This window comes from Callospermophilus lateralis, chromosome 17, assembly GCF_048772815.1.
Source record: "Callospermophilus lateralis isolate mCalLat2 chromosome 17, mCalLat2.hap1, whole genome shotgun sequence".
NCBI lineage: Eukaryota > Metazoa > Chordata > Mammalia > Rodentia > Sciuridae > Callospermophilus > Callospermophilus lateralis.
Genome location: NC_135321.1, coordinates 807,284 through 835,133, shown reverse-complemented (window position 1 = coordinate 835,133; position 27,850 = coordinate 807,284). Strand labels below are relative to the sequence as shown.

Here is a 27,850-nt window from a genome sequence, read left to right as displayed (position 1 = left end):
AACGGGGGATTTTACAGAAGCCTCCCACACTGCCTCCACATTGTGAAAAGAGACATCTTTAACACCAGGATCTCAGACAGTTGTGCCTCTCCCCTGGCATGTGGCCAAGGACCCTGTCTCCTCCAGCCAGGGCTCCAAACAGCAACAGTGTGGTGTCCCCACAAATATTATGATATAGTCAAAAATATTTTTTATATAAAAAATCATTTTTGTAAACGCTGTGGGATTTCATGCAACGTTTGATAATAAATGTGATTTATTTTATTTAAAAAAACTGGTTGCGTTCCTGATGCTAAATACCATCTCACCTGCACCCCACTCTGCCTCTCTCCTTGCTAAATCCTCACCTCACATTAGCGGGGCACTAGAATGTGTCTCAGGTGAATTTACTCTCAGAACCGGCCTGACCTGAGCAGAAGGGAAGCCAGCCCCAGGTACTGCTCAGGTGTGTTTCTTGGGTGCGGTGCTTTCTCTGCTTTTATTTGCAGCAAATCGAAAAATGGTCTGTTAACAGTCAATGAAGAGTGCAGTAGAAATTTGAAGGGACCTTGTTTAGCAATTGAGGTTCTCGACACTGTCCAAAAGACCCTACCGCGATTTCTTGAAGTACATCCTATTGATCTATTGCTCTAATTTTGAAGACTTTTAACCTGTACTAATCTTTTCTCCTCTATGGAGGTGACCAGTCGAGGAGAGGCCCATTTGGAGCTGAATGCATTTAGAAGGAAGCACGATTGTGCACTGGTCATATCAGGGGACTCCCTGGAGGTAAGACCAGGCCCCAATACAGCGTGTGTCTATCTGTCTGTCTCATGAGGCGAGGCTGGGTCCTAATACAGCATGTGTCTATCTGTCTCCTGAGGCAAGTTTGGACAATAATCTAGTATGTATCTGTCTGTCTGTCCCTTATAAGTTATCCAGGGCTTCTTGAGGGATGTGCTGTCAGGTGGCCCTGCCTCTCTGCTGTTTTATGCTTTCCTATCACCCATAAGGCACATGCAACTGTACAGTCAGTGCTGAGCATGTCCTGGCCTGTACCCACTGTTTAAGGCTGGTGATTTCAGCTGACCCGGATCTCTGCCCCTTGGTAACAGCTCCACCTCCTTGCAGCCTTGGTGTGGTTCCTGTCTTTATCCAAGCCAGTGATCCAGGCATGTGTGGGTCACCGGAGAGCTCCCAGTCAGGGGAAGCACTCTCTAGTCCAGTCTGTCCTCCTCTTGACCCCAGGGTACTAGGAGTGCACAGGTCCTGATAAGGACTGCAGGTAGCCACACAGGTGGAGTTGGGTTGACTGGACCCAGGCCCTGGCCTTGTTTGTCTGTGGGCCATTCCTGAGGTGGTAGTGTCACTCAGCATCTGGGTCTTGTCCTGGGCAGGGGCGGCTGCATGGATGGGCGCCTCTCTCCACACTACTTCTGCATGGGGCGCTGTACTCGATAACCTCAGATTGCGTGTGCTGCTTTCCCAGAACAACGTGCCCAGAGGTTGGCCCTGAGACCACAAGGCTTCTTACTGACCTCTGGCCACCAAGAGCACCGCTTCAGTTGCTGTCCTTGCTCAGGTTGTAGAGGTTGCATCTGGCCCCTAAGTAGACAGGCCTCCTCAGGCCAGGGAAGTGGTCCTATGCTATCCACAGTTGCATCCTGATTTTATGTTCCCATCTCTGAGTCCAGGGGAAGACTCCACAGCCGGCTGAAGAGTTAGTGAGCCAGAGTCTGAAGTGCTTATTAGTCCAGTGGCGTCACCCTGCACCTCTCTATGCTAGCTGGAGCCATGGCCATTGTGCTTCCTCAGTTACCTGGTCACTCTGTCCCTTGACTGTCACAGTCTGTCTCTCTACAACGCCCTCTCTGATGGCCCCGTAGGTGCCGGGCCCTCTTCCCGGCAGGAAAGGGCACAGGGCACTTTCCTATCTCAACCATGTTGGTTGGTGTCATTTGTACTTACTGTGTGTGTTTGAGTTTTGCAGGCATGTGGTGTGAATGACCAGACTGTCCTACCATGGCCCCCCACTTCCCATCCTCCTCCTGTTCCTAACATATGCCAAAGACCCCTTTAGGCCCCATATTTTGGTATTTGTTGCCATGTCTCCAAATAATAGTGTTTGTAGAGCTATAGTTTGGCTCGTTTAAGTTTTTTATTGCATCTATCTAGTGCCTGCTATTCATTATCTGAGCTTCATTCTCTTTCCTCTCCATGTTCCCTATACAGTTAAATGGTGATTTTGGTTGAGTTCATTGGTGGATAGGTGGCACTTATTTTCTTATATTCTGAAATTTGGGAGTTCTGAAGAGGGTTCAGATAACTGACCAAAAATACACGTTAGATGAGAATAAGAATTATGCACATGAGAGGCTGGGGTTGTGGCTCAGCGGTAGAGTGCTCGCCTGGTACATGCAAGGCCCTAGGTTCGATTCTTAGCACCACATAAAAATAAATAAAAATAAAGGCATTGTGTACAACTAAAAGAAATAAATATTTTTTTAATTATGCAAATGAGAACATCAAAGCAAAGGAAACGAAAACAGTCAAGTTGTGCAAGAATGAGCACCTTGCGGTCACAGGGTGTATCTGCAAATGTGGCTTTGGGCTTCTTTGTCCCCAAGAACAGAAGAGAAGATGGCAAGAGATACCAGTGGCCACAGTCCCTGTTCAGACAGGTAGCAGTGTGCTCTGGTGTGCAGCCAGTGGCTGGGGAGAAAGAAGCACTCTCTTCTCAGGGCCTTTGTTCCTGTGGTAGGAGGACCTGGAGTCTGATACCTGTCCTTCTTGCTAGGGGACCATTTCAAAGCTCCTGAGAGAATAAGAAGGCTCAGTGCCCTCCAGGCAGTGCATCGGGACTCTGGTTTTCTTGACCAAGGGAATGCATTGGGAGCTGGTGGACTCCCCTATTCCTTGGCAAGGTAGTGAGCACTTGATATCCGAGGTCAGTCAGGTGTCTTCATCACCACAGTGCTGGGAAGGAGGGGCTGGAATCATCCTAAGCAGGTTTCCCCAGAATGGCCCAAACACTGGCCTTTTGCCTCATGGCCACCAGCTCTGGGCCTGACAAGCCTCAGCGTGCTTTGCCCTTCCTGGTGGCCCTCGTTGTCAAGCCTCTGTGATCCTTCCCACCATGGCCTTGATGCACTAGTCTCCCCCACCTCTCCCCTTCTCTTCTTACAGGGCTGTGGGCCCATTAGCTCCCACAGGGCAGGCATGGTCACAGGTGAGACCCAGAAAATGCAAATGCATGCACATTGGAGAAAGACTACTGGTTTTCCAACCTCCTGTTTTGCTCTGTCCCTTTGTTCAGCTGCAGAACAGTGCAGTGGCACAATGAGAGTGGCGCTCTGTCTTGCAGGTCTGTCTGAAGTACTATGAGCACGAGCTTGTGGAGCTGGCCTGCCAGTGCCCCGCCGTGGTGTGCTGCCGCTGCTCTCCAACCCAGAAGGCCCACATTGTGACACTGCTGCGGCAGCACACTGGGAGGCGCACCTGTGCCATCGGTGAGCCACCCTGGGCTTCCGCCTGGCGGGGGTAGGGGGCATAGCCAGAAGGGCTGTCTGTGGGTGGGAACGCCACCTCCCTCCTCAGCAGTGAAATTTTAAGAGCAACTGGCTTCTTGACGTTGCAGGCAAAATCATGTTTCATCTCTGGAACTAGATTGATTGTATCTATGTTACTGAAAATTCCTTAAACAATCCCAACTGGTAACACAGAAAACATGATGATGGATAGGTGCTTTATTTATTTCATATCCCAACTTCTTGTGCTTCTCAGGTGACGGGGGAAATGATGTGAGCATGATTCAGGCAGCAGATTGTGGCATTGGGATTGAGGGAAAGGTATGTCTGTCGTTTTGTTTTATGTATTTTTATCACATCCTCAGCACGTGTACAGCCCACACCTGCGTTTAGCATGCATTGGGTCTGCACAGAATCAGTGCCTCCTGGGTCCACATGTATTCAAGGTTCTCATTTGTCCAAGCCCTGAGCTGTGCACTTGAGTAAGAGATAGGTAGGTCAGAGTCACGCCCTCTGTTATCCACTCCAAAACTGGATGCCTGTCTGAGATGCCTGTAGACCAAAGTGGGTTGGCCAGCCTCAGCGTCCCCCAGTTCTCGTGGCCTGCTGGGCTTGCCCTCTGAGACTTGTGCACAGGGCTTGGCTGGAGTGTCCCCAGCACGCCTTGACTGGTCTCTTCAGTGCCACAGCTGCTCTCCTCTGTTTATCTACCACTTCCTCTTCATGGCATCCCTAATTCCTGGCCATGTGAACCGTGGTTGTGGTTTGTCTTCCTGCCAGCCTTGACCACAGCTCTTATCGTGGCTTAAATAGGAACATACCAGAAAGACCTGGAAAGTTCACCCAACTTGAGTTGGCTGTTTCCTTGACTGCTTTGTCTCAAGTGTGTTACAGCAAATTTTGTGAAGTAGGAGGTAGTTTTTTTCAGTCATGGCAGAGCTGAGGTGTGGGGAAGGGCCTTGAATGATGTGGTCCATACTGTCCCTTTGCCTTACTTCTGTGCGGCTGCTAGACTGCTGAAACCATTTCTTCTGCAGCACTTGTGAGCACCTCCTCCTGGTGCCCACAGGCAGGCACCTTTAGGCGGGCAGGCAGGTGCCCAGTCCAGACCCTATACCACCCACATCACCCGATGCCCGGGATGCCCTGTGGGGAGCTTCCAGGGCCATGCAGGAGGAGCTGCAGGTTTCCATCTGTCTGGGCCAAGCTCCTGAGCTCAGCTCACAGTGTGCGTGCTCCACAGCACAGTGTTCTGCAGAGGCGCCTATGTGTTTCTGCTCCAGGAGGGGAAGCAGGCCTCGCTGGCAGCGGACTTTTCCATCACACAGTTCAGACACGTCGGCAGGCTGCTCATGGTGCACGGGCGGAACAGCTACAAGAGGTCCGCAGCTCTCGGCCAGTTCGTCATGCACAGGGGCCTCATTATCTCCACCATGCAGGTACTTAGGCCTTTTGTGTCCAGGGTGCCTGCAGAGAGTGACAGATAGCACTTAGAAGCGACTGTGGCAGCATCACAGCTTCATTGGATGTCGTATTTTTAATTAGATGTGTTACTCACTCTGAGAAACCTGCATGCAAAATGATGTTCAGGTGACCAACAGCGGCTGTTTCTAACTTATGGTTTTCTGTCTTTAAGGCCGTGTTCTCTTCAGTCTTCTACTTTGCGTCTGTCCCCCTGTACCAGGGATTCCTCATGGTGGGGTAAGTGCAGTTCCTTGCTCATGGTACCCAACTCAACAGAAAAATGCGTGTTGAATACTGAATGATATTTTGGGCAGTTCTGCGTCCTTTGTCATACAGTCAGCGTTTGGGGTAAGCACCACTGATGTGAAGGCTGAGGCTGTGCTTGGGGAACTCCAGGCAGTACCTGCACACTTGTGCCTCTTGCGACTGCTGCTTCATTTTTCACACAGATGTGTTCATGGGGAGGCTGTAATTTGTGTCAGGAAGTAGAATGGAGCTGAAATCTTATAAAAGAACCCCATGGCTTATGAGACGGGCAGAACCAAGGGGTAAGCATTTGTGGAGGCTGTCATTCCCAGAATGGAGCCAGCTGGGCCAGCTGCAGGCCTTTCAAAGCCTGTCCCTGTCCTGGCAAGAAAGTGGGTCTTCATGTGGGGACTTGACAGTCACCAGTCAGGAACACACAGAACAGAAGGCACTGGGCTGTCTGCCTCCTGAAATATGGGTGAGACATGACCTGTTCCAGAACAGGCACTAGAAGTCTGTCCCCAGCAGCAGTGAGACCTCACATCTGAAGATCCAGTGCACCAAAGCATGCTGCACACATGAGCTGGAGTAAAGCTAGGTGATCTCAGCCACCATAGCTGTGAGACAGGAGTTTCCTCTAAAAGCAGTTAAACTGGGATCTCACCCCCTCACCCACTATGGTCATGCACAGAGATGACATCAGCACAGATGTTAGTGTGTGGCCATGCCTCCGCTGCTCTCTGTGTCTGCAGAGATCACCGCCTACACCAGAAAGGGCTGCCTCCTATGAGCAGAGCCTGGGAACTTGGTGACCGGGGCTACCCACTTACATCCATCCCCATCCCACCCCATTGTCAAGAGGAGAGGGAGAGGCCTTGGTCAGTGGCTTGCTCGTGGGAGGCATGGCCAGGCTAGGCTCATCAACCAGCTTCCTGCACACTTGTACCAGTGCCTCTCCCTGTGCTCAGCTTCCTTCCGGGCAGCAGAGGACACATGAGTGTTTACTCACCACAGGCTGTTGTAAGAGCATCCTAAGTGCTATGTTGTCTGGTCATTCCTTGAATCCCCAGAATTCCTGGTGATGTGAGCAAGATACAGAGGAATGGCAGTCCTTGCAAGTGTTGGGTTTTTGTTCAACGTGAGGTGCCCGGGCATTGAGCCAGTGGGAGTGCTGCCTGCCACCCTAAAGTGGTGCTCCCACCTCACCCCACTTTACCTCACCTCACCCCACCCACCCTCCAAGCCAACGTTGCATCCTACTGCTCTTCCTGGTGCATCTGCCTCTCTCCACAGAGCACTGCGCCTCCTCTGTGGATCCGTGTGTTCATACTGTCCTGTCCAAGCAAGCTAGGATAATCTCCCATCTCAGGGTCCTGAGCACTGCCACCGTGAGCTGGTGCTAGAGAGGAGAATGTGGACATGTGACCACAGTATGGCATGATTCAAAGGAAGAGGGCCTCGTATCTCACATACTGCCTCCCAGTCACAGGAGACTCCGTGTCCCCATCTGACAGGAAGTTATAATATGGAGCCTCGGGTGGTGGTGTGTGGCATGGACATGCCACATTCCAGCATAGAGCTCAGCAAACCAAAATTAACCCGAGTCTGTCTCTACCATATCCCCCAGCACATGCTATCCCAGTTGGTACTCTGATCCAAAATACATGAAAGCTCATCTTCACAAGAAAAATTCACACAGTGAATGTCGACTGCAGTATTGTTTGTGATAACCCCAGACTCAGGGTAACCACAGTGCCCTACAGTGTGCAAATGAATGGCTAAGCAACCAGGGCCCCTTTACCACCAGGATGCTGGTGCAGCCATACCCAGGGTCACCTCCGAGGACCAAGCAAGTGGAGAACCCCAAAGGCTGCCTGCCGTCTGGTCCATTGTTCATGAGGTAGTCCACAAAAGAGGTAGGGATGATAGAGATGGAGAACAGGTTGTTTCTGGGCTGAAGGAAGAGGCAGGTGGGAGGCAGGGTTCTGTGTGGGGACGCTGTCTGCGTCAGCATCCCACCAGCAAGGCTGTTCTAAAGTGCTCCAGAACACTGCCCTTGGGGGAGTTGGGTGAGGTACCAGGTACTTCATGTTAACATGACAACTGCAGAGAAGTCTGACCTCAACCTGCAAATGTTTAATAAGAAATGTTTATCTTTAAATGGATTCCACTCCCAGTAAGCATTTATGGCTTACAGAACATGCTGCTGATCAGAAATAATCTTACTGTGTTGCCAACTTCGATGTTTTATCTTGTTTTCATGGGATGTCTTGGGTTTTTGAAACTTCAGTCTACCTCTAATTTTAGTTGTGCTGCGGACATTTTTCAGGCTAACTAAATGTTCTTGGCCTCTAAGGTATGCAACTATCTACACCATGTTTCCAGTGTTCTCCTTAGTGTTGGACCAAGATGTAAAGCCGGAAATGGCGATTCTTTACCCAGAGCTATACAAGGACCTCACCAAGGTATGCCCTTTGCCCACGGACTGCACACACACGAGCATTCTGAAGTCTTGTTGGTAGTCGTTGTCCTTGCAGATACTTCTTACTTCTCCTCAGCAGTTTTGACATTTTCCTCTGGAGTTAAAGAGGGGAGGGGACCTCTCAAGTGTTGGCCGTAGAGCTCCAATGGCACATATGTATTTAACAGCCTTTGGAGCTTCTGTGAGCTCAACAGGCAGGCGTCCTGGAAAACCGTGAAGAGCTTGTGCCTTGATTTCTGTGTGAAGGACCCTTTCTACCTGTGCTTCACCCAGTCAGCACGGATGCCCCTTCCCAAAGAGGTGCTTCTTATTTATTCATTCCCAAAACTAGAAATCGATGGCATCATTGGCCAGGCATTTTCTATAATCCCCAGTCTCTAGTTGTTGGTTCAGAATTCCATCTGAAAAGTGTTGTCTAAGTCCCTGAGACGTGTGCGCTGCTGTGCAGGGATGCTGTGAGGAGAAAGTCCACCTGGCAGCTTTCCCTGACTGACGGCACAGAGATCTACTTCCTTGACAGTGTGCTCTGTTAGGAGTCAAATGTTCCTGAAGGCAGTTTTGAGTTTATCTTGTTTGTATATGAAAGCATATTTTTATTTCATGGAAAATTTAAGGACACAGTAGAGGAAAATCTCAGCTCTCCAGATATAAATTCTGGTTGCTTTGAAATTTCCCACATTGAAAGCTTCTCTTGAACCACCACTGAGAACAAAACCCACCAGCCCTCAGTCAAACTCAGTTTGTAGCTGATAACCTAAAAGTATCAGATCAGAGTTGTTAGAGCTCTAGTATTGTGGAATAGGGAGGAAAGAATTCAGTGCTCAAGAAGCAAAATTCTGGTCCAGCTGAGTGCTAACTAGCAGACTAGACTCTGGCCCGGCTGATCCTTATAATTGCTAGTCAGCTAACCACATTAACAACCAAAATCTAATCTATTAATGACTAACGGAATTAACTATTTCAGCCAACCATGAATTAATGGATGACTAGTCCAGTTGACCACTAACAGGCTAGATTCTTGTCTAGTTAATCACTAATTAACTTTAGGCCAGCTACCACTAACAGACCAGACTGTAGCCTTGCTAACTAGCTATCCAGAGTAGTGCTTGATGAGTCATGTTACATTTTGAATTTCTGAATTACATTTTTTTTTTTACTAATCTGATGGAAAAGGGGTTGTGAACTTTCTTGAAAACCTCTATGTCTTGTATCAGGACAGATAGACCTACTTCAGGTGTGTGCACAAAACTAGGTATAAATGTCAAGCATTATTATCATGCTGATAATGTCGTGACCAGCAGGGAGATCCCCAAGCTGCGCACTCAGCAGCTAGAGGACTTGTGGTTGATATGCTGAAATGACGAAGCCTTTGTGAGGGCACGGAGTGGGGCCAGTGGTCCAGAACCACAGGGAGCTTTGCAAAGAATCTGTTTCCATAGCTTATGCACAGCCCCATTTCCCAAGACTGGGAGTGTTTGTTCAATGCTCGTTCATAGCTAGCAGGCAGAAATCGTCTCTTCCTCACAAGCAGAAGCCCAGAGTTTCTGGTTGTACATCTAGGCAGTTGGTACCCAGCAGAGTCAGGACCTCCATGTTAAGGAGGATGCTTATCCGCAGGTAACAACAGCAAGCACAAGCTACCAGGCATCACATGGCTGTTGCCGGCTCTGCAGACTCAGGTCCTATCCACTGTGGATATCTGAATTATCCAGGTACAAGAGCTGCAGGCAGGCACCAAGCATCTGCCTTGGGCTCCAGCCACAGGGTCAGTGCTTGCTGTAATTAGATGACCCCACTTAACAGGGTGTTGCACACAGTCTGACTGAGCTGTATCTCAGCCAGCGTCTGAGTCTCCATCAGGCAGCCAGCAGTTCAGAATGCTTCAGTGTCCTACACACTGATCCTACATTTTTTTTGACAAGAATTCCATCACTCATTTTCTCTTAAATTCCATTAAGATCTGAAAATCTGTACTCTTTATCTTTGTAGTCTCTGTTTCTTTAAAAATCTAGTACTCTTCAAACCCTTTGAATACAAAAAATACAAAAGTGCTCAACCACAAGTTGGTGGAATTGAAGGTTTTTCCTTCCTGAAGCTAAAGAACTGTTTTTGAAGGTTCGTCTTCTGATCACTTGCCAATGCACCGGTACAGCTGTTCTTTTCACCTTCTCTAATAACCCTGGTAGCCAAAGGCTGGCCATGCTGAAGCAGGACACCAAGCAAGCATCCTGATGCAGCAGGCATGGTACCAAGGCTGGGAAGACACAAGTGTAGCCCCTGCTCTTGGCAAGCCTGCATGATAGCAGGAAAAGAAAATGTTGGTCCCTGGTAAATCACAGGACAGCAGTGTAGAGTAAGGCATGGACTGCAAATGATCATCCCCAGATAGTTATCCAGCATGTGCCACACCACTCATCCAGAGGCACAGGAAATCTATGATTTCTTTTGGTGGGCACAGCCCTTGCACATCCAAGAGGAAGTACTGTACTCTTCAGTAAAATATCTTGGGTCTTTTGTATTTGATTACCAGTCATTTCAGTCTAGAAGTATAAATGATGCAAGTATCACACATCTGCCTTACTGTTCTAATGAGGTCAGCCAGTCCTTATTCCTCTGTCTCTGTGGCCTAAATTACACCAGCTGTGTCCATTACCAGGTGTGGTCATGGTAATCAGCAAATGGATGAGAGAGTGAAGGAATCAACTTGTGCTTTTCTTATTCATAAAACTGTATGGATGTATTTGCAGCAGCAGCACTGAGCATCCTCTTCTGAGGCCCAGGACTTGCTCTGAATCACTCTGCTGTACTCATGCTGAGCTCAGTCAGTGAAACAGGAGACTGATGCACTCACACCTCATGACCCTGCAGTCACCTCCATAGAGCCCGATGCCTGTGACCTCCAAAGAAGCTAGTTAAGTACACCTGTAATCCCAGCAACTCAGGAAGCTAAGGCAGGAGGCTCAAGGCCAGCCTGAGCAACTTTGTGAGACTGTCTCAAAATATAAAAAGGGCTGGGGATATGACTCAGCAGTAAAGCACCCCTGAGTTCAGTCGCCAATACCAAAACACACACACACACACACAAGCCAATAAGGCCAGGTGCAGTGGCCCACGCCTGTAATATCCCAGCTGTCAGGAGGCGGAGGCAGGAGGATCAAAAGTTCAGAATCAATCTCAGCAATGGCGAGGCACTAAGCAACTCAGTGAGACCCTGTCTCTAAAAGTGCCCCTGAGTTCGATCCCTGGTACCCAGGGGGGGAAAAAAACAATGAGTCTCAAGTGCAAGGAGCAAGACCAGAGAAGAGACTGTGCCCAGCAAAGCCAGCCAGGTCACTCGTCCTGTCACCTTGTCCCATTTGCAAAGACATCAAGTAGGTAATGGCATGCTGATCTTCACATAAGCCTGAGGTTCCCCTGGTCCAGCTACTAGAACCACTCCACTGTTTCTTCTTTTCTAGAGAATATTCACAGAATGATTTTTTAACCGGGTGGAGGGTGCTGGGGATTGAATCTGGGAATGCTTTGCCACTGAGCTACATTCCTACACACCATTCTACATTCTTAGACCTTCCTTTTTATTTAATTTTTATTTTATATCTTCGAGAAGGGGCTCACCTTACTTGTATCTTACTGCCTCAGCCTTCTGAGTCACTGGAATTACAGGTGTGTGCCACCATGCCCAACTCAAAATGCGTTTATCTTTTGAAATGTATATTTGTGCTATTATATAATTTTTTTTAAATAATGGTGAATAAGGCAAGAAACAGAAAGTAAAGACATGGAGATTAGAAAGTAGACAATAAAAATATTTGTAGATGCCATAATTAACTAAGTACAAAATCCCAAAGAAAGAAAAAAAATTTAATAAGTCATTTCTAATTCTGTATACAACCAGTAAACAATGAGGTCAGAGAAATGTAAGCACCGTCTGCAGCATTTGCAGTAATACACAAATAGGCAGAGCACTCAGGGCTGCTCTGAGAGCACATGCAGGCCCTGTGTTCTAGGGCCGTGCAGCACCACAGGTAGGCAGTGGTGGCACGTGTATGAGTGGGGAGACTGCATGTTGCTGACTGTCAACAGGCACATTCTGCACTTCAGATGGAAAAGCAGGGAACTGGGTTTGGCAAAACAATTTAGGAAACACAGAGTTGGTAGACTACTACCTGCTTTCAAGGCTTGCTGTACTGCAGGCCATACATGATTAATCAATCAATAATGATGAAGGTGATGTCAAAATGGCACAGAAAGCAACCCCAAAGACCTCCCAGTGGCTGAAGTGGAACCCAGTCAGCAACAGAAGAGATGACAGTCTCATTGTAACCAAAGAGTACAGTAAAAACTGCATCCAGGCTGATACACAAACAGCCCACCAAGGAGTGCATGATTGGCAGAGGATAGATGGAGGTCAGTAGGACAGAGGAGAGCCCAGAAACCCACCCATAGGCATTACTGGCCTTTGACAGGAAGTCAGGCAGAGGAGGAGTGATACCAACAAATGGTGTCAGGACAGCTGGCTGCCCACATGCGACAAGAGCATCCCAAGTGCAGGGTTATTTACAGTGGATGGTCATTTACATGGCCTAGATGCACATGGTAAGCCTTCTAGAAGAAAATGCAGGAGAAAATTCGCATGACCTTGGGACGGGAAGCACATCGTTAAATAAGACATAAGGTCAAAAGCAGGACTCATAAAGGGAAAACATGATAAAACAGACCTTTGCTCTGTGAGTGATAGAGCTAAGTATATGAAAAGACAGTACACAGACTGGGAGAAACACTTCAAGTCATACAATGGACAGAAGACTGTGTTCATGTATGTGAAGAACCATTAAAATTCAACAAGAAAATATCCCAGTTTAAGAGTGAGCAAAACATCTGAACTGACACCATTCCAGAGATGATATACAGACATCAAGTAAAAATAAACATGAGAAACGCTGAACGTCAGTTTTCTTTCAGGGAGTTGCAAACTTAGGTGACAGTGAGATAGACCCACACACTTGTTAGAATGGCCAAAACACACAGCACTGCCAGTCTGGAAGCTGGGGGACGTGACCCCGCAGGAAGACTCCTCTGGTGGGAATGCAGAGTGGGACAGCCACTGGAAACAGTTCGGCAGTTTCTTATAAAATTAAACATAATGTGTATGTGACCTAGCAATCCTATTCTAACTATCTAACTAATCGAAGCAAAAACTTGTGCTCACTAAAATTCTGTCCACGATGTTTATGGTAGTTTTGTCATACTTGCCCCAAACTGGAAGCAGCCAGATGTCCTGAGGCCAGTGAGTGGATGAGCATTCCAGGGACTGTAAAAAGCAGTGAGGGTGCAGCCCTGCTGAGGTGGCATTGCAACAGCAGGAGTATGACCTTTGATTCTTCCCACACAGATGAGTCTTAAATGCCTCTTACTGTGCAGAAGAGCCAGATGCCACATTGCTTGGATTCCTGTGCCTGAAACCTGGGAGATATACAACTGTAGGTCCCAGAGCAGATCAGTGGTAGAGGGGGTTACCAGAAGGGGCTGCTGCATCTGGCACTGTGGTGTGCACACTGCCTGTGCATGCCAGAACCCCTGGGACCTTGCCTCAGAGGGGACCAGGCTGTGATAGATGTATCAGCACCCAATCACCTAGAGTGGGTGGGAGGACAGGAGCTGCCTGGGTGACCTGGGATCTGCTGAGAGGCCAGAGACAGCAGTACACAGCCTGTAGGATCCTGTGATGCATGCACTTTCACAGGGAAATCCCCTGTGTCCTGGGTATAGAATAGGTACCAACAGGTAGCAGACCTGTGAGCCAGGCCAAGTAGGAGCACCATGATACCAGAAAGTAGGGAACTGCTCAAAAAATCAGTAATGATGGGATGATGCCTAAATGGCATAGGAAGCAACCCCAAAGACCTCCCAGTGGCTGAAGTGGGACCCAGTCAGCAATAGAAGAGATGACAGTCTCATTACAACCAAAGAGTACAGTAAACAAACCAATCCAGGCTGATTTGCAGACAGAAGCCCCTTCCCCTTTGAAGAATTCCAGTGGTGAATGTGAACGAGCCAAGGAGCAGGGAGGCAAATCAAGGGCCCCCAGAGCCGCTGTCAGCGAGCACCCTTAGGGTAACTGAGCTTCGGAAAGAGACTGAAGAGAAACTGCTTTTGCCTCAGCTGAAGTTGGCTTCTCCAAGGTGCTCGCTGTTACCAAGGTGCACACAGCAAGCAGTTCAGAGGTGGAGCCCCAGCAGCACAAGCCAGTAGCTCCTTGGTGGCTAGTGGGTGCCCTGGTGTCCTGCTGGAGGAGCCCTTTGTGGAGTCCCTTCCCAACTGCCTCATCCTTCAGAAACATCCGACAGGCCCGGATTTAGGGCTTCTACAGATCTGATTGGTGGTTTGAGAAGTGTCCAGGTCTTCAAAGACCAAGGAGGAGTCAGGAACTGGCCAGGCAGCAGGACACAGGGTTCTGGAAAGCTGGTGACGTCCAGTCAATGCAGCCCTTGGAGAGTTTCTGTTGCGCGCGCTCTTGCGCCCACGCGCTCGCATGCTCTCTCTCTCTCCAAAATATTTATTTTTTTAGTTGTAGTTGGACACAATACCTTTATTTCATTTATTTATTTTTGTGCCTTACTGAGGATCAAACCCAGGGTCTCTCACGTGTTAAGCGAGTGCTCTACCACTGAACCACAACCCCAGCCCTTTGTCTCTCATTTTTAATTGCCTCTTTCATCTTTCTTCTCAAGACTCATCAAAAATTATTGTTGTGTGAATATAACAACCAGGTTTTGTGTTGTAAATTGAGAAGACAGGGCTGGAGAACACAGTAGTGAGAAAAGTGGTAATGAACAAAGATACATGTTTCTGAGCATCTGGAATGTCCCTCTACGGGTCCCAACTCCAACCAACAGGTAATACATCACCTGTGTGTATGGCAGTGTCTTCCACGCAGACTCACGCGGCATGCATGTGTGGACATACATGTCGGTATGATCCACATGTTACACACAGCTTGGCTCTCATCTACTCATGTGCTTATGGGCACATGTCAACATGGATGTCAGTGTGATCCACACCTGTTACACACAGCTTGACTCTTTATACTCTAATTTATTCAAAGTGAATCCACTTTGTTTTCTTAAAATTCTTGATTTCGTTTTTTGCATGTTTGGTGCATTTATAATTGAAACAAATCTTCTTAAGTCTATAATGTTTAATTGGCAATACATCAGTAGCATTTATTGAATTTACTGTTTCTGGGTTTGTGTGTATCTCCTTTCATGGCGTAATTTATTTAATCAGCATAAAGTCTGTACTGCTGTCATCTCTGTTTCGCAGAAGAGGAAACTGAGGTATGTAGATTAGATTCAGAGTCCAGGGACATGGCAGAAAGGGTATGCTCGCTGGGGCTGACTGCAGGTGACCTTTGTCCTCATCCCAGGTGCTCGCATGTGCACCTGTTGCATAGACAGTGGTCCTGTGGAATCCGTGTGGCAGACATGTGAATCCATCCATCAGAGCAACAGACAGTTCTTTCCTCTCCAGGAAGAGCAGCTGTTTATAGGAAACGTGCTGCTTCCGTGTGTTCCTCCAACACACGCAGGGAGGTTTTGTCTCGTAAGCTACACGGACTGTGAGTGGGCTTCCATGTCAAGATCAAAGCTTTCTCTGCCCATCCCTCTGAGTCCGCTCATTAGTCCATGACCTGCTCAGTCTGCTCGGATATAGAAGCTTCCGAAGAGGTGCCATTTGACACACTATTTGAAACAAGCATCTATTGATGTTTGCAGCTAACAAGAGAAATAGTATACGCCCCTTTAACCTTCAACCTAAATTGGTATTTACCTCACATAAGTAATCTGAAAGCTTTTCAGCAAATCTGATTACAAGGAAAATATTTATTATATCAATAAATTATAATATATCTTTATTATATCAAGAAATTAAAGCCATGGGGCTAGAGTTGTAGCTCAGTGGTAGAGCACTTGCCTCTTAAATGTGAGGCACTGTGTTCGATTCCAAGTACCACATATAAATAAGCAAATTTTTTTTAAAAAAAAAAAAAAAGGTCCATCAACAACTAAAAAAAAAAGAAGAAGAAAGAAATTAAAGCCAAGCACAGTGGCATATGCCTGAATCCCAGTGGCTCTGCAGGAGGCTGAGGCAGGAGGATCACAAGTTCAAAGCCAGCCTCGGCAACTTAACAAGGCTCTAAGAAACTCAGTGAATGAGACCCTGTCTCTAAAAAAGATACAAATAAGGGCTGGAGATGTTGTCCAAGGTTAAGTGCCTCTAAGTTCAATCACCAGTACAAAAAAAAAAAGAAAGAAAGAAAGAAAGAAAAGAAAAAGAAATTAAAGTTAAACTTTTAAATTACTCAAGTAAAATTTGCTACATGTGTAATTACAGATGGTTCCCATGACTGAAGACTGAATGTTGACTAGTGTCCAGTCAGAAAAATGCACTTAGGAAATATGTACTAAGAGAACCTGCTTAAAATATGTCAGTGTTTGTTTCTGCTTTTTGAAATCTTACCTTTTAATAATTCCATATGTCTGAATCTTGCTTCTTACACTCACATATGGAGGACTCGGCCTCAGTCAGCTGCTCCACAGGTGGGCACTCGTAGCCAAGGGAAGTGCTTGAATGGAGCCATCACTGTCCTTTACAGTGATAGAACTCGAGCCCACACACCTGCTCTTGGTGGGCTTCTGTGGGTCTACAGCTGGAGTTCTGCTCAGCACACATATTTTCTCTTGGGCATATTCTTATTGCTAAGTGTCCCAGCAGCCACCAAGAAGATAAGTGCCGGGGTCCAGATTCTGTCTGGTATGTGCATCCTTGCTGTGCCTCTGGTATCCCCAGGGCCCCCATGACTGTCACCTGGCTATCCATTCGTCATGAGAAACTGTCCCCTCAGTAGGGAAGCCCCAAATCAAATACACAACTTTGGATTCTGATAAGTCATCACTGAGCACCAGTAACATACAGTAGGAGCTTGAGGAAGCCAGCAGGCTTCTGGGGTTTCTTCACCTGTGGAAGGTTCTGCCTGTCTTAAGTGAGATGCCACACTGCTGAGAACAGAAGCCACAGTACCAGGTGATCTCTTCTGGGTCTGTCCCAACTCTGTAGTGCTGCAGGGCCTCCTGTGTCAAATCTCTATCACCAAAAGCCAGGGCTCTGGGTCCTTGGCTGGCTTTCCTCCTCAGATTGGAGAATCTCAAGGAGAGGGTGAAGTAGAACAACCAGGCCAGGCCCTGGTTTGTGATGCACCCCCAGTTACCTGCATGCAGTTCAGAGTGTGGAGCCGGCAGGAAGCCATTCTGTTTGTCAGCAGAGGCCTGACTTACCGGCAGCTCTTCTATCTAAGGGCCAATCAACTTTTACTTCAGTTGCTGTGGACTCTTCTAATTGAGGAGATCTTATATCTTGTACATTTTTGTCTGAAGACACTAGAAAGTAAATACAAGAATATTTATTCCCAAGAAACAAAGAAGTAAAGGGAAGTTATTTTTATTACAGATACAATTTTGATCCCTAGTTCATTTAAAAGTTCGTCTACAGAGGGCTCTTCCTGGCTCACTAGGACCCAGGGACGCCGGGCTGTGGCCAGGAATCATGCAACCCTATGGACAAAGGAGGTCAGATGCCCCCCAGACTCAGGCATTCAGTAGAGCGCTCCCTGGAAGACCCTGGGGACAGCGTGCACAGTGGGGCTGGGGCCTGAGCCTTTGAGAACCCCAGCCCTGATTCCTTGGGGACAGAAGGGTAGAGCATGCCATTCTCTGTTGATGAAGCTGCCCCTGTTTCCCTAGGGGAGATCCTTGTCCTTCAAGACCTTCCTCATCTGGGTTCTGATCAGCATTTACCAAGGTAAGACAGGCCCTGGTTTTACTGGACCAGAGATTTCTATGGGTCTTCTCTTAGCAGTATTGTTTTCACCTCCAAGTTAAATGCCAACAGCTTAAGATTTCGTCAGCAGTTAGATATTGCCTTCTGTTTATCTTGTAAATTGATAACTCCATACATGTAGGTCGGTATTTTTTAAATGATGCATCTCAGTTAAAAACTCACCTTTTTTTAAATATGTGTATTAGTTGTAGATGGACAGAATGTCTTTATTTTATTTGTTTATTTATATGTGGTGCTGAGGATTGAACCCAGTGCCTCATGCATGCTAAGTGAGCATTCTACCACTGAGCTACAACACCAGCCCCAAAAAACTGACATACTTTTAATCAAATGTTAATCCAGAAAAATTTAACAAGCACTCCTCCCATTATCCCTACACAATGGCTTTCTTTGATACGTGATGATGACAAGGCCTCAGGAAAGCTGGCTTACACAGCCACATGCCTTAGCCGCTCTGTGGTGCTCCAGGTAAGTGAGGTGCTGCCAGTGTGGTCATCCCCCAGCACATAGATGGCATGCGGCCTTCGGTGGAGGCGTCCTTACTGCAGGTGTTGAGATGTCTGTGAGCCTCTGCCTGGCGCTGAGCTGGCTGATGCCACAGTCCAGAGTATGACCAGGCTGTCCATCTGCGTGGGATGTGTGGGCAGTGTGCTCCCCGCTGACCAGTGTGCTGTTTCCTAGGAGGGATTCTCATGTTCGGGGCCCTGGTGCTCTTCGAGGCGGAGTTTGTGCACGTGGTGGCCATCTCCTTCACAGCACTGGTCCTGACTGAGCTGCTCATGGTGGCCCTGACCATCAGGACATGGCACTGGCTGATGGTTGTGGCCGAGTTCCTCAGTCTGGGCTGCTATGTGGCCTCCCTCGCCTTTCTGAATGAATATTTTGGTGAGTTTTTGAACATTCTGTCATTGTGACTTCTCAGAACATTGCCTTGAATTGTGGATCACAATAAAACCCATATGAGACAATTTCACAGCACAGAATTCATTTTTCTGCAAAGAAAAAATTTCTTGCATTCACCTGTAAAGTTAATATTTTCATTATCTTGGCTTTAAAAGATGTTGAAGCATCCTCCTTGGCCACTTTATCACACCAGCTCATTTGTCCTCCCCAGAATCTAGGCCTCTTCCAGCTGGAGATTGTGAATGATGGAGACTATGTCAACCGTCAGACACTGGGTTACCCACCTCCAGATTGGTCAGTGGCTGGAAAGACCAAGCATGCTTCCCTCTTAAGGTGTTTAAAATCAGGGCAGAGAGCAAAGAATCATTTAGCATCAGGTCTTACTCATTTCCCAGAGCCTGTCAAGGCCCTATCTCCTGGGGCAAAGACAGGGGGTAAGACAGTAGCCGCTGCCTTCAGGTGGCAAGTTGACACTCTTCCTGGTCTGGGCAGAAAGTTCCAGGTCTGCACCCTAGGGAATGTCCCGGGCAGGTCAGCAGTCTATTTAATGTCCCCTGCACTGCAGGTGAGGATGTGAGCCCTCTGCTGCTGGTGTGCTGATGTTTGCACCTTGATATAAAGTGTGGGGCCCTCAAAGCACCCAGAATTAAACCTGCAGTGAGTGAGTGCAGAAGTATGGTGTAGACTGCCACTCTGCCGCTTTGCTTTATGCAGTGGTGAGCATATAGGCAGGAAAAATATTAAAAGTTCATGCTTATAATTTTTAGAAGTTACACAAAAAGCCTGCCTATGGCACATAAGAAAGGGCTTCTTTCTAGTTAGAGTAGCTTAGTTGTTTGTCTTTGGAGAATAAATGTTTGCTGTATTTTTCCGTATGACCATAAACACACATAAATGGGAGCTATAGAGCCCCAACTACATGCTTGGGCAGGACCTGTCCCCTCTGAACCTGCTTCTTGGAGCCAGACCTGGAGAGTAGCAGCATGTCTAAGTGATATGAACAGGTGCACAGAACCCCATCGTGCCCCAGGATGGCAAGCATTCAGGGGAGCTGCGTTCTGAGGTGGAACCCACTTGGAGGTTTAGCTGCAGACCCAGTGGGGCATATCTGGGTGCTTGCTGTTAAGTTATAGGAAGTTAATCACACATCTCAGCTATATTTTCAAGTTGTATGGCAGTAGGTGATAAAATAACAGGGTTAAAGCCAGTCACAAATGCATTTCATACTGACATTTTTGTTGCTTTTTAATGTGTTTCTGTAATCAGTAGCTAACCACCTGAAACTGTCCTGCTGTCTGCTTTAATCCGTCCTTCATGTTCTTTACTCCTGTTTTCTCTCGGAACAGGTATAGGCAGAGTATCTTTTGGAGCTTTCTTAGGTAGGTGAAGTTATGATTTCTTTCAAGAGTATAGAAATTTAGCAAAAAAAAAAAAAAAATGTTGATGGAGATACTTATCTGATAACAAAAGTCTTCCCCTGACTTCGTCTTCCCACGACTCAGACATCACGTGAGCCTGGGGGGTTGGGATTACCTCTGGGTACTTGGTGTCTGAGTGAAAGGCCGGAGGCAAGGGGAGCCACTATGTGTCCTGCCCTAGAACTTTGGCCTTTCACGTTTTAGTGGCAAAGCTCCTGAAAAGCACTCCCAGGTGTCTCAAAATGTGGGTCAGGTTGCCTGTGGCCATCTCTTTTTGGCTTCAGCCCATTGTATGGACAGCAGCTGTTTTCCCTACATCCTTTATTTTTGTAAAAGCCCAACTCCTAGTAAGTAGATCTTTCTATCCTTTTCTTCTTCTTCTTTTTTTTTTTTTTTTTTTTTTTTTTTTTGCAATCTAAAAGGCTTCTGCTGTGTGTAGAATGGAACTACAGATGTCAGGTTTTCCACAAGTCTCTTCTCCTGCGGACTTAAAGCAGCCATCTTTACCCATGCAGTCTCGTTGGGGTGGTGAATAGGCTTGTTCGAGGTGACTGTGAGAGTGAGGATGCCTGGGACTGGCGGGCTGAGAAGTACTTGAGACTGGCGCATCTGAGCGTTCATGTCGCAGGGACCTGCCAGCTGCCCCAGGCCCCATGTAGCTGGCTCTGCCTCAAGAAGAAGACTGGCCAGGGTAGCTAGACAGAGCAGAGGCCAGTTAACTAGCATCTTCCCCAGAGCCACGTGGCAGTGTGCAAATCCTGCCAATGGCTGCCTGAACCGCTAGCCATATATGGTGGCCATGTGCAGCCCCTTCCTAGTGCTCGGCCCCCTGTTCCTTCTGTTGAGAAAAGAACTGTGTGTGCCAGACACAGGTAAATAGCATGCATGAAGACCCTTCAAGGCTGAGTTAGGCCTCTGGGCGAGGGCGTGGTGCTGGAGTGGAGGCCTGGGGGGTGGCAGGGCAGGGCTGCAGCTGTGGCCTGGGCTGAAAGTCCTGGCAGCTTTCACACTCTGCCTCCTCCCCACAGATGTTGCCTTCATCACGACTGTGCCCTTCCTGTGGAAAGTGTCGGCCATCACTGTGGTCAGCTGTCTTCCACTCTACGTCCTCAAGTACTTGAAGCGCAAGCTCTCTCCTCCCAGCTACTCCAAGCTGAGCTCCTGAGGGGTCGGCAGCTGCCAGAGGCCTCCAGGCACCGTAGGCCTCTCAGCTGGCTCCTGTGGGAGGTGGGAGGTAGGGGGCTGGGGCCTGCCCCTTCCTCTTTGATGTCCACTGAGGCAGCACGGGCTTCCACTGGAAAGGAGTCTTGTTCCTTCCCTGCTACTGTAAAGGATTTGCCCTTCTGAGAGCTGGCAGTGGTTTCTGCAGCTCCCCAGCACTCGGGTTCTCCTTTGATGTGGAATGTGAAAGCCACTCCCCTGCACAATAAAGTCTGCACACTGGGGAAGCTTGTCTGCCCTGCAGCCACCCTTGCCGCCGCCCACGGCCATGATGCGCCTCCAGACTCCTGCGGGGCTCTCTGCTGGGCACTCACGTGGTTGTATGTTCTTGCATAGAGTGTGCTCCTCCCAGAAAAACCCAGGTAACAGATGGTGTGACATCTCTGATGGCAGTTACATTGCCGCTGGGAATGGAGCCATTTGTCAAAGGCATTGTTGCTCCATAGTGTGTCCATACTCCATGTCCTCTCACGTCTGCAAAAATCACACTCAGAAAGAGGTTTTGCTGTGTAGCAGGTGTCCCTGGGGGACTTATGATACACACACATGTGCTGGCGCTAGGGTGGAAGAGCCCCCCGCCCAGGCTTCAGGAGGTGTCCAGGTGTCCACCAGCAGCTCCCTGGAGTGCCATGGGCCCCTGCTGCTGGTGTCAGGGTAGAAGAGCCTGTGGGCCAGGGCTTGGTCCTCGCAACTGCCCCAGCTCTGTGCCCTTCTCGGGGTGTTTCAAGAGCCCTCAGGGAGCTTGCTGCCGAGCACCTGGCCTCTTACAGGAAGGCGTCTATGGTTTTCTGGAACAGTCTGCAGTCCTCTGCACCAGGTGTCTTATGCACCACACTGTCCTTCACCTTGAGCATCCACTGAATGTAACCCCACCATCCTTGTGTAATGCCCACCCACTGAGGGGAGCACCGTGGGGGTGGCCCCCAACAAGCCCTGTGTCTGTGGTGCCACCTCCTCCTAGGCTTATGTCAGTGCCTCTGTTCAAAGGAGAGGCTCAATGCCACGATCAAGTGTATTCCTTCCCATATATCGTCACATGTGCCTTTTGGATCACATGCCTGTGGCAGGTGATCTTTGGATGCCTGAGCATTCAGAAGTCCCAGGTGGACCTGGGACCAGAGAATGCTGTTTCTCATATCCCCCACAAGGTGTCACTGTTTTGCCAGTTTCTCCAGCAGCGTCCGGTCTGGGGCTGCCAGGCTGGAGGAGTGTGCTGAGCTTCAGGAGCCTGCAGACACCCACCATCTTGGTGGATTGGGAGTTCATGTCCCTGCTCTTTCTTTCACACAATTTGAGTTAAGGGCATTGGACTCACAGGAATGTTGTGGCCTGTGTGCTGACGTGGCATCACTCATGGATCTGGGTACAGAATACCAAGTTCAGATTAGACATTTCTTGCCTCTGCTGTTTTTAAAATAAAACAAACACCCACGTGGGAGGTTGACTAACAGTTGTAACAGATGACTAACAGTTGTAACAGAAAATCTAAATACTGTGAGCCTTTGGAATAGCATTTTTGCACATCTTTAAATAAAACATGAGGCTTTTGTGAGCCTTAGATACAGAGTAAGGAGAAATGGCCAAATATGAGTTTCTAGAAATCAGAATGTGTGAAGTCAAAGCCCTCTGTGAATCGGGGAGAATCACTGCAAAGTGCGGCTTCTGGGGCTAAATGAGGCCATTCACAGGAAGGAAGCAGCCGGCAGACACCTGGCACATGGTAAGCTGCTCAGAGGGAGTTTGTGATATTGGTTCTGATAGATGGGACAAAATAATTGCCTAATAAAGGGTCTCTGGATCTCGTCCAGCTCAGGTTTAGGAACCAGCTCAAGAGGGCAAAGGTGCCCTCGGGCGGGTGAGGACTAGTTTGTGGAACAACCTCATTGTGTCCTGAGTTCTTCAGCTGCATCTGTCAGAGGCTCTCTAGCCGAGCTACCTGCTTGTAAGATGCTGCCCAGCCCCCTCAAGGCCTCTGGAGGACCCCACTCTTGTCTTGGAGCACAGGAAGGCCATCTAGATGGTTCAGGGTTGACCTCAACCCTCCTCCATCAGAAGCTTCATAGGAGAGGAGATTGCTCTCAGCACAGGAGTCTCGAGTGCCCACTGTGTGTCAGGTGCATTTAGGGACATGGCAAATGTGGCCCTGCAGGGGAAAGCTGACATGGAGATGAGAGTTAAGGGACTGCCAGGACAGTCTAGAGGAGACTCCTCAAAGAGGTAGGGTTGATGCTGAGACCAGAGAAGAAAGTAGCCACTTGTGCAGAGACAGGGAAGAGACCTGTGTTCAATGCAGGTGGGGTAGAGTGCAGACAGGAAGGCCAAGTGGGCAAGGAGGTGACAGGAGAGGGGCCAGGGTGGAGTGGGCAGGCTGGTGGGTGGACTCTGCTGCTGCTCTCCACACCTCATCCTCCTTTAGGCTTGCGACCATCTTGCATTTTTATCCAGTGTTTCTAAATCAGAGGGCGACACCATGTTCCTAAAGCCTGTACCACCCGCCCATGAAGCCAAAACAGGTGGAGTAAGGGGTCACATGCACCCTTCCTGTACCGGTAAGGGCCCTACGAAGAGCCTACAGTGGAAAGACACGCTCGCTGCTCGACCTCTAAGGCCTAGGGCACTGTCTTCATGGAGCAGCTGAGCAAGTCCAGATTCTCATCTGTGGGAAGATGGGGACGGACAGTGTCGTGGGTGAAAAATCATTTTCCTAAATGCAGTGGATGCTTTAGCCAAAGGCAGATTATCAGGCTGCATAAAAAGCAAAACTAACCACATGCTGTGTACAGAGAGAAATGCCATAAATACAGAGGGAGACAGTGCAAGAGCAGCAGACTGGGGCAGGTGGAGCCTGCCGACAGGAAGCGCTCAGAGCCAGTGCCCCACAACACCATTTCTGAGGACCCTCAAGCTGAAGGTGTCCCTGCAGGCAGCACACACTGGACAGGGGCTGCAGGGGAGTGGAGTGAGGAAAGCTGTGGCTGCAGAGTCAGTCTGCTGTGGGACACTAGTTGCTGTCCTGTGTGGCTGGCCTGTGTCAGAAACAGCTGTCCTCCGTGCCCTGTGTCAGAAACAGCTGCACAGAAACCCCAGACCTTGCTGACTGAGGGACCCTGCACCCAGCTACTGCAGTGTGCCCACCAAGGCAGCCAGGTACTGGGTCGACAGGCACCAGAGAAACAGGAATCACATGGCTCACTTACGGAGGGCTTGTGGGTCAAGGAAAACATGATGGGAGAAATTCTAACCAATTCCGACTTAATGAAAATGTCAAGATTTGAGAGTTTCTTAAAGGAAACTTACAGATCTACATGCTTATGTCAGAAAATAGAAAGGTCTTAAGATCAACGTGTAGACTTCTACTTTGGGAAGCTAGAAAAAGAGTAACAGTGAGCCCCAAGCAAGTAGGAGGCAAGAAGCAAAAATAAATAAATAAAAGTGAATATCAACAAAATAGAGCACAGATGACCAGCAGGAGTCTAGGAATCCAAGGCTAGCTTGGTGAAAACCCAACCTCTGCCAGATGGACGAAGACAAAGGTGCTGACGTTCAAAGGTACAAAGGTTTCCATCACAGAAAGCCGCCCTCAGGAGAAAAGGTCAGTTTTGCTCCAGGTTTCACAGTTGGGTCTGGCCAGTTGGCTGTTGCCTTTGGGCCTGTGGGGAGGCAGAACATCACGGCAGTCAGCACAAGGGGGAGCAAAGCTCTTCTCTGTGGCAGCTGTGAAGCCGAGGAGGGAGGAGTGGTCAGGGTCCCTGTGTCCTTCCTGTCCTGCCCCCAGTGACCTCCCTCACTGCCTTCCACTAGACCCCCTTCTGCAGGTTCTACCTCTCCCCGTAATGCCACCTGCTGGAGACCCAGCCTTGGACACATGTGCCTTTGGGGGACATTTAAGGTTCACCCAGAATGGTTAGTGTCTTGGGGGCCTTTAGGGTGGTGTGACTACAAGGGACAGCAGGAGGGGCTGTGTCTGGATGCTGCAAGGGCAACAGCTCCTGCATCTGCACGCTCCCACTCGTGACTTCACACGTGGGCCAGAATAGGGACCCTCCCCACAGTTCACATGTGTTTTGAAACTTGCTGTGAACCTGTATTCACAGAAGTTCTCAGAGTGCCATGACATTCTGTGGGTTGAGGACCAGATGGGGAAAGGTCTGGCACCATGAGCAGGCTAGGCCAGGGGCTGCGACTGCTCAGATCAAGGCCTCAGCTTTTTCTGGGAGGAGACCAGCTGACAGCAGTCTCTTCACCTTGAGGGTGGGTCTGTCCTGGGGGAAGCTGCCTGGAGTTGTGGCCTGTCCTCTGAACCCAGCGTGGTACTACAGTGAGTTTTGGTGGTACCATGCGGTCTGCACATGGCCCTCATTGTGGGCTGGGCTTGTGGCCAAGCTATCCCCCAGGCAGAAAGGCCCTGCCTTCTCCAGGGGTCAGGAGGCCACAGGCCCTGCACCTAGCCTCCATATGGTCAAGGACAAAGGGTCTCTCCAGGGTCCCCAAGGGTAAAGGAGGTACCACTGGGATAGCTTGGGTGTTGGGGTACCCACGTGGCCTGCAACCCAGGGGACAGCAGCACAGAAACTGGACCTGGCTCTCTTGTTTCCACAGCTCCTGGGTCTTAGTGACAGTTGAGGCACAGGGATGACAGAGACCTGAGGATGGGGACAGAGAGTACAGCTTATAGAGGACAAGAAGTCTGTACTGTGCTGTGCTGCCTCTAGGGCTCAGCTGGGAGTCAGCTTTTGGTAGCCTGCGCATACACTGAGAGACCACTTCTAGTGCCCTGGCAAGGCAGGACCTGCTCTCCCTGTCTCCTGTCAGGTCTTGTGCCCGACTGGCCCAGCTGCCACCACGTTGGCCACCAGGGACCATGCAAGCCACATTGTAAGGTAGCGTGCCGGAAAAGTCACTTTGTGTTTCTGGGGCCACCCTGAGAAAGAAGAAGTGTTTCCCTACCACCCCTGCAGCCCTGCCCTGAATTTAGAGTCTGCTGGAGCCTGCCTCTCCTCAGAGCACCCTTGGACATCCTTAAGAGTGGGACTGGCCTTTTCAACCTTCCTGCCTCTTCTAGAGGACAGTGTGGTGCCCTGGATATGCTCAGAGGCACTGGATCAGTAACAGTGGGGAAACTGAGGCACGGAGAAGATTCCCCAGAGCAAGGAAACAGCCAACCTGGAGTCCAGGACACTCTCTGTGTTTGGCTGTATGGACCTGGCTAAGCCCATCACCCTGTTTCCCAAGTCATGAGGTTATGTCCCTGCAGGTCACCCAGCTCCCTCTACACAGGTCTCCAGTCACTTGGAAAAGACCTGATGCTCCAAGAGCCCCTCAAGAGACAGCCACTTAGTTCCCCTGGCAGGGACCAGCCCAGCCACCACCACCAAATGCCCTAGACAGCAGGGCTCTCACCCACTGTGTCTCCATGAAAACTGCTCATCTTGGGAAAAGTTCAGGCTTTCAGAAATATATTGAGACCCCCATGTTCCCCTCAGCTCCTGCAAACAGGCAGACCCTGTCCAGTGCAGCAGACCTCCTTAGGCCTGCTGTCCACTCAGCCCTGTGGCCAAGCCCCATCTGGGAGGTTCCTGTGGGCACTGCCTTGAGGACAGGGCTGGAAGGGCCGTTGGTGGAAAGGTACCTAGTTCTAGCTTCTGGGCGGGCACATGACACACACAGACTTGTGTCCTTGTCAGGCCGTGTCCGTAACCCAGATTTGGAGCTACCTGGAGGCTGAACAAATTCCCTCTTTCCAATCCATTGTGCCCAATTTTAGCGTCCACTAGTGTCCCTGGGGTCCTCTGCAGTCCACCTTTGTACTGAGCACAGGTGTGATTCCCAACATCTCCAGGAGGGGGTGCTAGAAGACAAGAAACGGGTCCACCAGGCAGCCCTAGTGAGGTGGCACAGGCTCCACCAAGGGAGTCCTGGATGCAGGGTTCCTGGGCAGGGTCTGCTCTGGCTGAGAACATACCTACCCACAGGCACTAGTGTACACAGTGCCGCTGTTTTGCCTGAATGGGGAGCCTGGTCCCTTCATCAGTAGAGCCCCCAGCGTCCAGGGTGCTGGTGCCTGGTGTGTCCAGAGAGCACGGTGGCTGCAGCCTGGATAGATGGGCTTGGGCAGGCTGCAGGGGCTGCACCAAGCTCAAACTTGGCCACAAGGTCCTGTGTGCCTCTGGGGTTGGTGGCCCAGGAGACACTGGCAAAGGCCAAGGAGCCCCAGAAAGATGTGTTTGTATTCATTTTGCAGCATCATGAACACAGTAGTAATAACAGACCTTTCCAGACCTTGTCATTGTGACTTTAGATCTGGAAGGAAAATGGAAGTCCTCCTGTCCCATGTACAGTGTTTCCAAGAACTCTTGTGCTTTCAGCTCCTTCCCCACCCCTGGACCCCGAGGGCACTGGTGGCCAGCACAACTGGTGTGCCGCAGTTCCTGGACTGGCCTGGATGCAGAGACCTCCTGTGCAGATCTAGAAATGCGAGTTCAGCAAAAGTCATACCCTGAGGGAGATGGACTCAGTCTCATGCAGGAGCTGCATCTTGCTCGCTTCTCTTTTGCTAATAAAGAAAGTGAGGCTATAAAATCAAGTGTAGATCAAAGTCAGAAGTCTGGGTTTTTATGTGAAATTGGAGTGTGGAGGTGTTGACTCTTGCTGTGTTTGTAGTCTGGGAAGCCCAGGAGCCCTCTTGGCTCACAGAAGCACTGTCCACCTGTCCA

The 27,850-nt window shown here is 49.3% G+C and overlaps 1 protein-coding gene across 5 annotated transcripts in view; it reads left to right on the top strand.

The window, feature by feature from the left end:
- The window catches only part of Atp9b (ATPase phospholipid transporting 9B (putative)), a 258,118-nt gene extending 236,760 nt beyond the window's left edge, over nucleotides 1-21,358 (top strand). For 4 of the 5 annotated variants that reach the window (XM_076837216.1, XM_076837215.1, XM_076837218.1 and 1 more), the window contains 10 exons: nucleotides 679-768; nucleotides 3,344-3,488; nucleotides 3,763-3,827; nucleotides 4,790-4,945; nucleotides 5,143-5,207; nucleotides 7,573-7,681; nucleotides 17,499-17,556; nucleotides 18,277-18,480; nucleotides 19,845-19,877; nucleotides 20,945-21,358. In XM_076837216.1, coding sequence (XP_076693331.1) covers nucleotides 679-768; nucleotides 3,344-3,488; nucleotides 3,763-3,827; nucleotides 4,790-4,945; nucleotides 5,143-5,207; nucleotides 7,573-7,681; nucleotides 17,499-17,556; nucleotides 18,277-18,480; nucleotides 19,845-19,877; nucleotides 20,945-21,081 — 1,062 coding nt within the window. In that variant the 3' untranslated portion in view covers nucleotides 21,082-21,358. The remainder of the gene's footprint in view (nucleotides 1-678; nucleotides 769-3,343; nucleotides 3,489-3,762; nucleotides 3,828-4,789; nucleotides 4,946-5,142; nucleotides 5,208-7,572; nucleotides 7,682-17,498; nucleotides 17,557-18,276; nucleotides 18,481-19,844; nucleotides 19,878-20,944) is intronic. The other variant, XM_076837214.1, reaches the window with a different exon arrangement.
- Nucleotides 21,359-27,850: the final 6,492 nt, after the last annotated feature.